The following is a 14,634-nucleotide window of genomic DNA, read 5'->3' on the forward strand; positions in this document are numbered from 1 at the left end:
TCCCATATTTATTTTCAGTAAAAGGATGGATAGATTAGAAATCTGAACCAAGTGAAATTGTAGGACCAAGAGCCGAAAGTAGTGATCCTCACATTTCTTCTTGCAGAAGATTCAGTGAGCCAAGGAAGGAATTCAGTCACACTGAATAGCTCCTCATCAGTCTGTGTGCCTCTTCATATCTTTCGCATTCTCGCTGAAAGAAACTTCGTCCTCTGAAGACAACTTAGGTCTTTCCAATAGAGTGGTATGCTCCGTTCTAGTGAAAAATCTGTGCTCAGTACCACATAATTCCTTCTTAGCTTCATCACCAACCTATAACACGTCCAGTAGCAGAGAAGGCAATATCCTTAAGGGTAGAAGCCATATAGTCTGGTTTTAATCCTTGTCCTAGAAAAGAGTTAACTCTGACCATATCCGGTAATGCTGTAGGGACCATTTCAATTTCAGTTGCAGAAAATACGGACACATCGCCGTATTAAAACAAGGTTTAGGGTGTAGAAACGTGTCCGTCTTCTTTCAAAAAAAGACGGACGGTTCGCTTGGTATTATCTTGGATCGTGAAAGTAACGTGTAGTCAAATGCGAATTATAACTAGAATTTGCGAATCCGTGAAATATGACTCAGTCTTAAAAATAATTTAGTTCGCTTTTAAAATGAGAATATATTTATCATAATAGAAATGCAAGGTGACGTTGAGAGACAGAATGTGGAAGTAAGGATGAGAAAGAAAATATCACTGGTATTTTACAATGAATTGATGAGTAGTTGCGAAAACAAATTATACATAGAACTATTTACCAAAGGAGCTGGAAGATGTATAGGATGGTAGAAAATGGCGTCTGGACATTGACGTCATTAAAGGGGTCCGCCACTGTCCCGTATCCTAAGCCAGTCTACATACGAACAGCCTCTATGACCCACTGTAATACTATTCCCAAATCTATTTTGTATCTCAGGACTGAATGTAAGTCCATAAATAATTAATGCTTTGATAAAGAAATTTTAAAGCAAGTTTTGAAATACTGAAGCACATTCCTTCGTGACTAAACGCCAGAATAAGCTTTATAATGAAGATTTCTGTCTTCTGAGTTGTTGAGCTGTGTAGTCTGGTCGATGTTTACCAACGTTTCAGAGGTCATACTGCCTCCGTCATCAGGGCGAAACGTTGGTTAACATCGATTAGACTACACAGCGCAACAACCCAGAAGACGGAAATCCTCATACTCACCGCTGTGAAAACCTCAAATCAGACAAGCTTTATAATCATGGACAACCACATCGTCAATCCTGAGCTGCGCTTTTATATTTCTGTTATTTTAAATGTACACAAAACTAGCGATGAGTTTGAATGTCGAGTATCAATGAAAGGGCATGAAGTTAGAAAGGACGCTTATATTTAGAGACCATTGTTACAGCACTTGCAGGAGCAAGCGAAGATAATTATTTACACCTTTAGAACATTCCATTTGTGAATTAAATCCTGAAACTCTGTAACTACCCCCTACAGTTGTCGAACTGGCCATGTAGAACCAGTTTGTCTTACACTTTAAAAGTATCTGTGCGCAGTTCCAGAAGTAGAAAGTAACTAATGAAGACTTACACCTGTCGGGAGTGACCGGAAATGTGGTCCATAGGATCCCAATTACCCGTGACAAGAACTCCGCTTAACTCACTGAACCCTGAACTTCAGGCTTCTAGAGTGGAACCAATAGCCTCCTCACCTCGGTTCAGCCAAGGTAATAGGTTTCCGATTGACCCTCCGTTACACCTCGGGCCGCCTGCCTAACTGAGCTTCAGACTCCCGCAACTCATCACAGAAGATAGTGCCAGGCCATCATCGACATTTACAAATTCCCCTCGCCTCTTCTCCTTCTTTCAGCCCCTGCATTCGATCGCCATTCTGTTACATCAGTTGGCCAGCTACCTGCAAGCTCACTCCGGAACTAATCTAATTTTCTCTCCTGTCTGATCACCGTTCTTTTGTCTGTTTCAGTCGGTTGCATTTTACTCCTACATAGCTTTCCATTGTATATTTATCATATTGCCCCTTTTTCGACATTTATTATTATATAATTGATTTCGCCCTCGTTTATTTTAGTCTACCTTATTTATTTTATAAGGAACGATAAGCTTATTGCATGTTTGTGTGTCTGTTCTCCTTTACTGGACAAGAAAGCGATTTTTGGGGGAAAGAAACTTATGATGTTTCTTTTCTACATAATTGTGAAGTCACTGATATCTTAAAATTGGCAGTTATATGATTAATTCATACTTTTTGGTTCGATATTAAAACATTTTGAGACTAGACTTGTTTTCCGCTGGCACTACTTTACGACTACGTCACGTTTGTCACATTTAAATTTTCAGTACAGTCGCCATATTTATATTTAACATATATTTTTTACGGAATTTTAGTTATGTTTAGTTTTCTAAACCATTTTAGTTAAGTGAAGTAATGTTGCCACTGATGATGACCTCTTGAGGTTGAAACGCATATGGCACTAGTTCCTTTTTTATAGTGTTAATAGTTGTTGGTTTGCTTCTTTTATATTTTAGTTATGTTTAATTTATTCTCATGATACAATGTTACCAAGAGCCTGCCTGTCCTTACAATGTAAAAAAACTAGGTTAATAATAAAAATAATAATAATACTTTTTTGGTGAGAATCTTAATTTGTTTTTGTTTCCCAAGTGAAATTTCCTTAGACAATTTCGGAATATACCACATTTGTTGTTCATTTTAAAGGTGGCGTTCGTAACGTGTTAAAGCTTGTACGTTTAATTGGTTCTGAAGGGTTCTGTAAGGGTTTCATAACATCGGACGATGGACAAGGTCCAACAACCCAACAGTCTAGCTTATCCGTCACTTTTGGAATATATCACACGCATATACGTACATTGGCTGTTCAACTAAACTCGGTTCATTAATATGATTAATGCTTTGCGTTAAGCTCAGAGAACATTTTTTTGTGTTTGCGAATTCGTCACGCTAGGAAGGTTTTTTTGGTTTGGTACGGTGAGTAGATATATGTTTTATACTTGTAAAGAGTTTTGGCTCCCCAGTAAATTTAACATTTTAGTGTTAAATTGTCCAGAAGTTGTCACATGCATTGGAAAAATATTCCACACATTCTGTATTCCGTGCTTTGTTAAGTAAAAGAAAAAGAATAGGATAAAAGTCTCCACAGCCGCCTTCTTTTTTATGAAAACCGGGCGTGTATTTACTGCAACATTTGCTGCATTCTCAATGACCTTGTACTTAAAAATTGTACTGAGCCATATTTAAGCACCATTGCAATTAAAGTCCCAGAGTTATTCAAACATATATTTCCACAATTTTTTTATATAAATTTAGTAGTTCATAGGTCCAGTGATCAAACTAAAAGAACCTAGTAAACATGTTTTATAACCTTTCATTTTTGCTTATAAAAAATCAGAACAGAAGTCTGAAACAATCATCGAAGGCTTAGAAATATGAAGATATGGAACTAGTGTTGGCAGCTAAACCTTCAGACCTTTTTAATTATGTACATACATACATACATACATATATAGCTACGTGTGCTGTCGATGAAATCTGCTCGAGCGATTCTCTGCATCGCTGTGAAAATCCCGATGATGGAGAAACACAGTCACTGAAACGTTTGAATTAATTTATATATGAGTGAATATGGAGCAGTGGTGTAGTGACATTGATATTGACAGGGGAAAACCGAATGATTCGAAGATAAATCTGTCCCAGGGACACTTTGTCCACCACAAATTACACGTGGATTGACCAGGGTCCAAACCTAGGCCTTCGTGGTAAGAAACCGGCGACAAACCGTCTGAGCTATGGTACGGCCTTAATATTAACGTGTATGAAGTCAGCAGAACACTTACAGGTTGACTAATATTTGACTGTCCGAATCTAGGATTAATTTGTGATTTTGAAACTCATATTTTATGAGAGTCTATAAATTTGTCCCTTTGTAACACATTATGTATTTTGGATTTCATGTAAACCAGACATGTAACTTACATATTAACTTATTTTAGCTATTGAAAACAAACATTGATCACAGAAATAGTAGCCTATTTGAATATCATATATATATATATATAGTTAAAATTATTAGTACGTTTGTTTATGTGTGAATGTTTGGATGGACGTCATCGCATATATTGCATTGGAATGGTCAAAACGTGTGACGATAAGAGGGCAATTTCTGTGCAGCACTGCAAATATGTTTTGTGAGTATCTGGTGATGTAATCGCACTTTTCCAAAATGCGTTTGGTAGTATGCACATATTCGCCAGTAATTTCGCATGTAAATCAAATCATCTCTTTGCATAGTGATATATAGGATACTCATAGACAGTAACGTTGGCCTATAAGCTATAAATATCGCTATGATTCCATTTTACGCCATGAATCGTAATTTCATTGTATTAAGAGGAAGTCTAGGCAGTGTTATTTAAACTGTAGCAAATGTTTTAATCGGTTTTTGACCTGTTCCGATAGGCAGTGCTATTCTCTTGATCCAGTCGAAATAATTTCGTTCAACCTCCTCTGTATTTACCTTAAATTTCTGTACATTTGATTTTGTTTGTGTTCTACAGCAACTAGTAATTTTAGCGCAAAATCGAACTATATCCACTACTTATTCCCTTCTTGGACATCGTTTAATCTGAACATTGCCACCGTTTCAGTAGGCTAAATACTGAAATGTCGGTAAACGGGAATATGTATTCATATTACTGGTCTCTTACGTTGAGGTATGAACATAGACTGAGCGTGTTTGAGAACAGGGTGTTCAGGAGAATATTTGGACCTAACATGGATAAAGTGAAGTGACAGTAGGGTGTAGAAAAACTACAAAATGAGGAGGATCATAATATACACTTTTTGCCGAATATTATTAGGATGATCAAACCAAGAAGGATGCGATGGGCGGGGCATGTAGCTCGAGTGGGAGAGATAAGAAATGTTCACAAAATTTCGGTTGGACAGTCTGAAAGGAAGACTTAGGCTTAGGTGGGAGGATCTTAGATTAATGGTGTTTAGGGGTTTGAATTGGATTCATCTGGCTCAGGATAGAAACTGATGGCGGGCTATTGTGAATATGGTAATGAACCTTTAGGTTCTATGAAATACGGGGCGTTTCTTGACTGTATGAGTTTCTCAAGGATTTTGTTTCATGGAGATGGTTGGTTGGGACAAAAGCGCTGTTTATTCTCGGAATCAGATGAAACCCATAAGTACATTGTGGGTAGTATGTAGAGTTACTGGTTATTACGTCGGGCGGTACATATAGTTACCACTTTGCTTTAAAGGGTATATGAATTATTAAACAGTGTGAATTATTATCACCAGAATTGGGGTATTTGTAACAGTCTGAATAACGAGGAAAGATTTTCAGGGAAAACTGAAAATTAAACATTAACGAACGTCAGTTTTGTAGCGATATTTTACTCAGTGTGTATGAAAGAGGAGCCTTCATATCAGAGTCGCAGCCATCTCGTTTGCAGCGACAAAATGCGATGTAAAAACAGCGAGGATGACATTAAGTCCTTATTTTGCTGGACCTACCCCACGTAGAGTTTTTGAGTGTTTGACTTCGTGGAATTTAATTCAAAAGAGAGTGTAGGGAAATTTTCAAAGCGCTGTATTAACCATAAGTAAACAAATCTTTTCTGTGTGTGTTTTTTAGAGTCAGTTATATGACGTAATTTTCGCGATACTGCGTAGTTAAAGTAAAAGAAAATTACTAGCGAGATTCAATTAGTGGAATTCTCGAATGCGATAAAAAAATTGCGCGGGTCATTCATTACAGTAGATTGTGTCTCTCGTGTTCCCACACTTTTTATAGTTTTTTTAATGTACGTCGATCAATAATGTGAAACAGGTTTCGTGCATAAACTTGCCAACGATTTTAAGGTTTTATATGAGTTTGTGCAATTATTCATATTACATATTATTATAAATGTCTATTTATCCTTATAGGAAAGAAAAGTTACTGCACACTGTACAATGCCCATGCCTAACCTTGCCTAGTAATTGCCAAGTTATTCTTGTAATTAATATATTGGAATTAATTATTGGTTTATGTATTATGCGTATAAATATGGTTCTGATGTACTTATGACAAAAAATATTTAAATTATATTACAGCTTACCAGCCTTTATGAATAAACCATTGCTCTTTCAACAGCGTTGAATATCTAGCGGTATAATGCATGTCACCCAAGTACATTACAGATAAAAAGTTAACGGCACGATCAATACGCTGTCACAACTTTAATTTAGCTCATTTCATCTTGTCGTCATGGTTAGATATATTCTTAATGTTATGACATGGAAAAACGTAACTTATATGTACGATTTAGTGCAGAAACATTAGCGATTCCGTACAAACTCAAGCTCTTGTAATGCTACAGCAGTTTAAATAGGAGTTTTTAATCTTAATGTGTTACACATGATCAGATTTATGTATTCTTCTTCACTTGTAAGTACTTTTCTTCCTGTATGATCTGTAAAACTAGCATTCTGTATGTGTATCCACACAAATTCGTGGCAAAGCAAACAAACAGAAATACTAAAACTCTTAACAAGAAAACGAGGTTAACAAATGTGGGCATTTGGAGTCTAGATATCAGAGGAGAGCTGTCTTTATTGTCATCTTAGTTTATAAAAGCTAAAACAGAGAACATTTTAGATTTTCTTTTCAGTTTATGGCTCTATTGCGTACAGTTTATAATCTGGAATAATACGAGATCGAGTCTCGAACTGCCTTGATCAAGGTGTTCAGTTTTGTTCTGTGATGATATCCGGTGTCGTAATTTAGATTTTCGTCATTAAATCAACAAGGAACGGACATAAACGTGCAGCTCGCTGCTGCAGTTTGTGGAATTTTCTTTTTTCCGTTTCTAGAGGTGATGAATAAAATGCGCGAGACGAACAATAGCGGCCTATATTTGGACACTTCTGCGCATCTGCTATTACGTTCCCTTGTGAGCCAATCAGCGTCAGCCACGTGTTGTACGTTGAGTCTGCTAGTAGTGTTGAACGTGTCTCATGTGGATGTTGTGTTCATGATATATTGTGTGAATATCGCGTTTACGTTAAGCGAATTGTTGATATTTAGGATTGTGTACACAATTGGTTTATTAAAACATGGAATGTGAAGGCGCCAGGCTCCACAGATTTAGTGTATAAAGTATTCAGTGACTTAAAGCGTGGAGCAGACGTAGTTTGCGTATATGAGCTCACGCCTTCGTTTGTGTCGTCAATATACACGCAATACACAGCGTTTCAACCGTATCTACGTACTCATTGCTACTATTCGCCTATTAACTGTACCAATGTTGCCTAAGGCTCTTTGGAAACTGCGTCGACTGGAATCTGAGACAGCCGAGAGCACCTGGAGCCACTTCTTCCCAAAGGACACCAACGCATGATACGTGTATGAGCTGACAACAAGCCATTATGGAGCAATGGAGGATGTCACCGGTGATGGTTGGGATGTAATGGATCCAGGGGGGAGACAGGACGTGACACGCGCGACATTGCCGTTACTCACAACCACCGGCATCTGACACGTGACTGTGACGTCATCATGATCCTTTCACATCCATTTGTCAAGCAAACGCTGATTCAGTCCTGTGACTGTGTTGACGGTAGTATATGGAGTTGCTTGGGTCACCTACTGCAGTTCTGGATCTGGTGTCGTTGGAAGGAGAAATAAAGCAATTACTGTATATAGTAGTACGATTAGATTTATGTCGCACGAACGCGAAACTTGAACGCTTGGACAAGCCTGAGATTGTAGTGGACTTCTATTTTGTGAGTTTTTAACGTGATTCTTAAAATTAAAGCATAATGGGGCATTCTTCTGTTTCAACTCGGGAACTAAAAAATGAATTTTGATTAAATCTGGTGCAAATCAAAATATGTCGCTCAGAAAATCGACGAATAATATGATACATTGATCACTTTAAGGTTTAAAACTTGTACTTGATGTTACATACGACTACTAATATTTAACGAAATGTAATAAAACTATATAATTCCGATCGACAAACGTCGTTACCTGCTATTTATATTCGGTTCTGATATCTTACGCACTACGAAACTTCACCTAGATCTTTACGTTGCATATAAAAGTATAGGAACTATTATGAACGCGCTGTACTACACGAATTTTTTTCGTTTCTATCTGAGCAGCGAGTAACATGTAAGCCGCTGTTACGTATTCCGAGTGCTCGCCGCTCGTGGTGGCAATCTGATCAGAAGTTAGCTTTTCAGCCTGTCTGCTCTGTCCACGAACGAGATGGATCGGCAACAAACTAGCTTAACGGTTCGCAACCCATTGCCTGTGAACCCCGTCTGCACGTCGTTTTATTGCCAGATAAATTCTCTGGAAGTCACTCTATATTCCTTCTCTCCGCGCGCTGCTATAAACTTTATGAACTCAGCTTCTTTTATACGAGTCTTTCAACATTCATAATCCTTACACTCTCATAAAAGAAAATTGTCAGTGTGTTAATATCGAGGTACTAATTTAACAGGGTGTGGTTTTGATGAAATACGTGTCATATGTGCTGAAGATTCACAAATGAATCTTAAGTGGTATCATTTTAGTATTAAATTAGCGTACTTAAATTATGAGTAACAATACCTTACAAAATTTATACGCCATTAAGCTATTAAATTTTATTGTACTATATGCGAGTCTGAAGAGCACAATATAACATTTTATATAACTCACTAAATCTGTAACATTTCATAACGAAAGGGGGGATTGTGTAGCATTTTCAGTTGACTAGGGGGTCCAAGGGCCCTCCCTCAGGAAATTTTTGGAATATAAGGTAGATTATTAACCAACTTGTGTATAACAAATTCAATTTTCAGCCTTGAAGGTGCAGGCAGTGTGATTCACCGAAACCCTGGCATCTATCAACGAGTCCTTCTAGATTTCTTTACTGTGGTGTTCTCCAAAATCTTTCCCCATGAAAGTTCTATGTAAATGCGTAGTCCCTTCTAGTCACAAGTTCAACCCATGGTTATATTCTTGATTTAAATATTCTAACAGTAATAGGTGACATAAAACAACAGTTTATAGTTATATACGCCCTGTAGAAATTTGTAGTGTCAGCATCCAAAAGCAGATCCACCATCAATAAGAAAGCTTAATGTATATTTAGAGTTAGGTTATATCCTGAATTACTCATTTATCTTTCCATAGCCTAATTAATCTTGTATCGTTATATGAATTAGGCCTGTACAATAAAATCGAAGGCTAGAAATGCAGTAAAATAATCTGTGAAATTGGTTCTCCATAGTAAAGCAATCCGGAAATCTTTCTTTACTGAGAGCTACCACACTTCGTTTAGCAGGCAGGAAGTAAGAACGCTCTGGTTGGGAACTGAGGCAGTCAAGGGTTGCCTCCGTGTGTATCGAATAGCCTCTTCTCCCTCGTGTTGTCTCTCTTTAGGATCGAATGTTCCTTTGTACGCTCAGTTTTTCACATTTGTACGCCGTTTCAAGAATATTTCATTTATGTTTTTTTTTCTTTGCGTTGTTCCTTTTCGTTTTGTTTCGCCCTATCTTGTTTCACTGACAACAAAACGCACGTGAAGGCCGGAGTTTGGAACTTTGGAACGAGTGACTTTCTTTGGCAGTTCGTTTCGTCAGTGCAGTAATTTTCTGTTAGGCTACACGAGCTGAGATTTACAGTGTCCACCTTGAAAATGGCAACTGCAGTGTTTGCCGAAACGTTGGTCACACTCAAAAGCCGGACTCAACCCCCGAAAAACCAACGAATAAAAATAACGAAGAATTCTGTTTCACCTGCGCCTGCGTGTTGCTGTTTGCGCTGTACGCGGTGCAGATGTGTCGGAGAAATTGCCGCCCATGCACGGCAAACTGTTGGAGTGAGATCTGAAGTTTTCACTCTGGTGAGGAGCATGATGTTCTCGATATTAGTAGAGTCGTGTAGACGTGTAGGTATATGCCAGCGTTTCGGATAAAAGTACTGTCTCCATCTTCAGGGTGCTATCACTTTGTTAAGGTCTTCGATCTTATATGGTGTCTGTCAGTAGTGACCGAATCCGGTGTCATCCTGTTCAACTTGCGCACGTTCGTAGACTGCAGAGTCTAATTCCGCTGAAGGCATTGTTTTTGTCCTCGGCACGTACGCTCGAAATAGGCTGCTGTGTTGTTAACGCGTGGTCGATGTCGTTCTTCTGGATTGTAACGTTATGAGGACTTTTAGGTGGATACCAACGTTTCGGAGAAACATAATGTCCCCTCATTACAGTTGAATAATTAATTATTTGTTTATTGTTTAAACAGCGTCTGTAGTTTCTTATATACAAGTTGGGCTTTGGGGAATATGTTGCAGTAGGTTCATGTATTTGAATGGCATAAGTCGTACAGTTGGTTCTCGTTGGTTATCGGGACCGTTGCACCAAATTTATTGAACCGTAGGGCGATTACATAGGATTATTATGAGATTATTTGATCAAAACTTATGATTAAATTGTCCTTAATACTTTACTTTTCCCCTATAACAAAAAGTGCTTAAAGCAGTTAAGGATGATTCTCGAATCGAAACAAACCTGTGACGAAATATTGTGTTCGATTCTTTCACCCTGTGCACTGTGGTGTGTTTCAGGTCACTGCATTGTATCCGCTACGTCATTGTCGCATTCTTTGCGTCATCATCAGCACGGCTCAGGGGCCAGTGGAGGTCTTTCGCGACCAACCCCACGAGATGACCTTGACCTGCCTTCAGAGTCTCCTTTGACTTCTGATGATCTCTACCGCCTGTCTACAGCTGTCCCTCCAACAACTGTGACGCCATCTCCAGAAGTTCCCACACCCCCCCGGATCATAGAGTTGCCTGTGAGACAGCACAGGGAGGTGCACTTGAACTGCGAACTTGTTGCGGCGAGCAATGCCAGCTCCAAGCTACGTGCTAGCAGCCTCGTGTGGTTCCACGACGGCCGTCCGGTGGACGCCTTCATTGTAGACAAGAACACTCGGTCCGGGAGTGGATTAGGACACCGCTACATGAGAGACTTCTTGACCGGGCAGCTCCGAATTGCTAATGCAAGGCTGGAGGACGAAGGTGTGTGGCATTGCGAGAATCGAGATCCTATCACTGGCATCGTCATTTCGACTGGAAAACCCACACGTATCATCGTCCTGGGTAAGTACTGCTGTTTCTAATGCTTATTGTTGTATTTTTGGTGTTGATCGTGGCTAATCACAGTGAGCGCAGAATGTAAGGCACTGACTGTCTTGGAACACATGAAAACTGAGTTCGAGACCCACTCAAGGTGTGGTTGCTCGTGTCTTTCTCTCCTGTGTTGTTCTTTGTAGGTCGTCTATGAACATCATTTTAGATTAATTAAGAATTGTAACAGGCAAGTAGGCCTATTCTCTAATAAATATTGATATTAAGTTAAATTGTAAATGCTCATGAGAGTATTACGATCAAAGTGGATTATATAACCAGAAACTTCGTGCCTTACGCAGCTTAATAGTGCCGCTATGAGAGGAAAAGACGTTGAGTTGATTTGGACACCCGTGAGTCATAACGTGACTGAGGCTTGTTTGTCACATCAGCCTTAGTGATGGAGGCACAGAGAGTCTTCGAAACGCTCTATTGTATAATACGCACATGGCTGGTCGCCCGAGAAAACTTCATTGCATTCAGCCGCAGTGAAAACGTCGATCCTATGTAGAAGCACTGTAAATACACCAGAAGTAGCACGTTCAGTAACTAAATGAGACATCTCAACAGTTGTAGTATTTGCAAAGAAAGAAACATTTGTAGAATTTTCGTGGACGTGCCATTGAATTTAAGGAATTACTCCAGAGTTAGCTTGCACCTTAAAATATCTAATAATTAGAACTTAATTACCAACTATATTATGCAGTACATATTCATGTCACACATCAAACATAAACCGAATGATAATATTAAGCTCGTATCTGATTTATCACATTTCACCTCTGAATTCCACGAATGGAGTTTTCAAGGAGTATGAGATGAACTGGACACTTAGCACGAAGAGTGGGATATGAGAATCGTACAGGCCTACAATTTTTTCTTCTTCTTTTTTGATTTCCTTTGCTCAGGATAGGATTTATTGTCCTGATCTCGTGAAGTCGAGTCCTTTGAGACGTACAGAATTTTTTGAAAAACTGATTGTTGTCATCCTCTCTTCCGTAAAGTTTGTTAATAACGAATGTAATTGTATTGCTATTACAGCAAAATACTCGCGCATACTTCATATTGACGGTACCTACAGAATACTTACGTGTATCGGTAACGTTTTAAAATTGAATTGAACCCTAAGATAGCTGTCTTCTGAGTTGTAGCGTCGTGTAGTCTGATAGAAGTTTACCGACGTTTCAGAAATCTTGTTGCTTTCATCATTATGGCAATCGTTCTGAAACGTCGGTAAACACCAAGCAGATTACACGGCCCAAGAAGCTACAATAAGACAGCCATCTTCACGCTGTAACTGCTGCTGGGTCCTTTCGTATGGACAGTGTGTTTCTCACATGGTTCGAACTCCATAAAAGTCCACGTTTACCGTAATGAAATGCTTTTACTGTCGCTACTAGATTTCATTGTGTAATATGTGACTTAGTTCTTGGCATCGACGAAACAGCTTTTCCGTATCGCAGGGACAAGTGTGCCAGTCTTCAGTGTTGGTTTAAACGGCGGTAGAACCACAGCGCCATTAAACGACGCTGCTCCCACAGGACACTGTGTGCTGCAATAAAATACTGCCTGTATTCCAGTAAGACTTTACGACACAAAACCATGTGTATTGGAAACTGTACACATCTTCACTGACCGTTAATTTTTACGAGCAATAAATAGCGTGTACGTAACATTTTAAATGATCTGTGGTTTCGTCTTTTCAAGTGCTGTTAAAATGCAAATCGTTAAGTCTCCACTTCGGTCACTTGACCAAAAAGGTATTAGTAATCCCTGTTTATAGACTGCTAGAGAATTACAATACAGCTTTTGACGGAGTTAAAATCATCGCGGTGAAAGAAATGTGGATGAAAGGTACGGGCCACATAAATGTTTCCACTCTAAACTGTGGTATAACTTAATACTTTATATAGGTGTAACACTTGGTATTACATTATAAGGAAAGAACATGGGTTGAAGGTGCTTGCGAGTAAGTGCCCGGGGGGGGGGGGGTATTTGGGTCAAAGAGAAATGGAAGTGTGGGGACTATGGAGAAAATTACATAATGTGGAGCTTCATAGCTTATACTAGTCAACAAATAATAGAGCGATACAAGCAGGGATTCTGAGATGGGTTGGATATATAGCACGCATTACAGTATAATTCAGCTCGTAATTTAATAGAATAAACCGAAGGGAAGAAATCGTTTGCGAAACAAGTGTTGTTGTGACAGCAGCGTTAAAATATATTTTCAGAAATTTGGGTCTGAGAGTAAAAATTAGATTCAACTGGACCAGAATGAAGTCCAGTGTCTGTATTTTACGAGCACGGCTCATAACGGGTTACGTAAAACGTGTGAAATTTGTTGGCAAGCCAATCGACCCGATTTTTTAAGAGGGGCTGTGCTTCGTAGAGTTATCATTTCCAGCGGGTTCTTTCGTGCTTTCTTCTGACTAACTATAATGTAGTCTAATGTGTGGGATGAACGAGATATGAAAACTAAGATAGTTACTGAACTTGTTCAGATATGGACCAGTGGTTGTCCAGCCTCCAGGATGCTGTAGTCTCTGGCTAATAAACAGAATAGTCAAAATGTCGCGAATCAACATGTACGGCTGATGGGACATTTTCGTTCTCGCCAAATAACTATTTGCCTTAGTTTAAAAATGCATGTTTTGTACGTCGCGTGACTCCCAGATCAGAAACAGTCTTTGACGGAAAGCGTCACATGTTCAGGCACTCAACACGTTCGTCATTTGTCACGTGCACTTTAATGGATTCAAGCGACCGAACGCTGTCGGAACACGCGCGACCCGAATCGAATCCCGTCACTTTGTTAGGCGCGCGTTCCTACTTTCCTTCAGTGGGTGTGCTGTCATCAAATGCTTTTAATCTTACGCGAGTGTGCGTCCTCACAGCACAACATATTTTTCTGTCAGTTATATAGGCCTGCTGCTATAAAACAGCTCACTTCTCCACTTCAAAGCCAACTCTTTTTTTTCTGCATGAAGAGAAAGTGGTATTTTTCGCATCGCTTTTTTGTTGCCTGAGCTCTTGTCGATTAAATGTTTCATAAATGTGTAATTACTGCTGCCCATACCTTGACGCAAGCCTTAAAACTTTATTTTTCGAAGGGAAATGATCTTGGGCAATATCAAAGAATTGCGTGATTTTCTTGTCTTCGAGAATGTACTCTTGAATCATACAGAATTCTGCCTCATGTATTCCGATTTAGCACTAAACTCTGTCCATTATCTGACCGAATAACTTCAAGCTACAGTTTAGAATTAATAAGTAAAATTATAAAATATATGCAGAATCGGATAGTTCATGTTAAACTGTTACCTGTGCTAGCTCGGCTAACACTTTAAAAACCGAAAGATAAAGTTTTCTGATTTCCTTCCGTCGTTCACGAGTACTCCATACACTGGAA

The 14,634-nt window shown here is 39.0% G+C and overlaps 1 protein-coding gene across 4 annotated transcripts in view; it reads left to right on the forward strand.

The window, feature by feature from the left end:
* The window catches only part of tei (irregular chiasm C-roughest protein teiresias), a 289,615-nt gene that overhangs the window by 152,970 nt on the left and 122,011 nt on the right, over positions 1-14,634 (forward strand). For all 4 annotated transcript variants that reach the window (XM_087342789.1, XM_022079783.2, XM_022079785.1 and 1 more), the window contains one exon: positions 10,659-11,195. In XM_087342789.1, coding sequence (XP_087198915.1) covers positions 10,659-11,195 — 537 coding nt within the window. The remainder of the gene's footprint in view (positions 1-10,658; positions 11,196-14,634) is intronic.

Source organism: Zootermopsis nevadensis, unplaced genomic scaffold, assembly GCF_977971745.1.
Source record: "Zootermopsis nevadensis isolate Lab colony 2312 unplaced genomic scaffold, Znev_1.0 Znev_ptg000004l, whole genome shotgun sequence".
Taxonomy (NCBI): Eukaryota; Metazoa; Arthropoda; class Insecta; order Blattodea; family Termopsidae; genus Zootermopsis; species Zootermopsis nevadensis.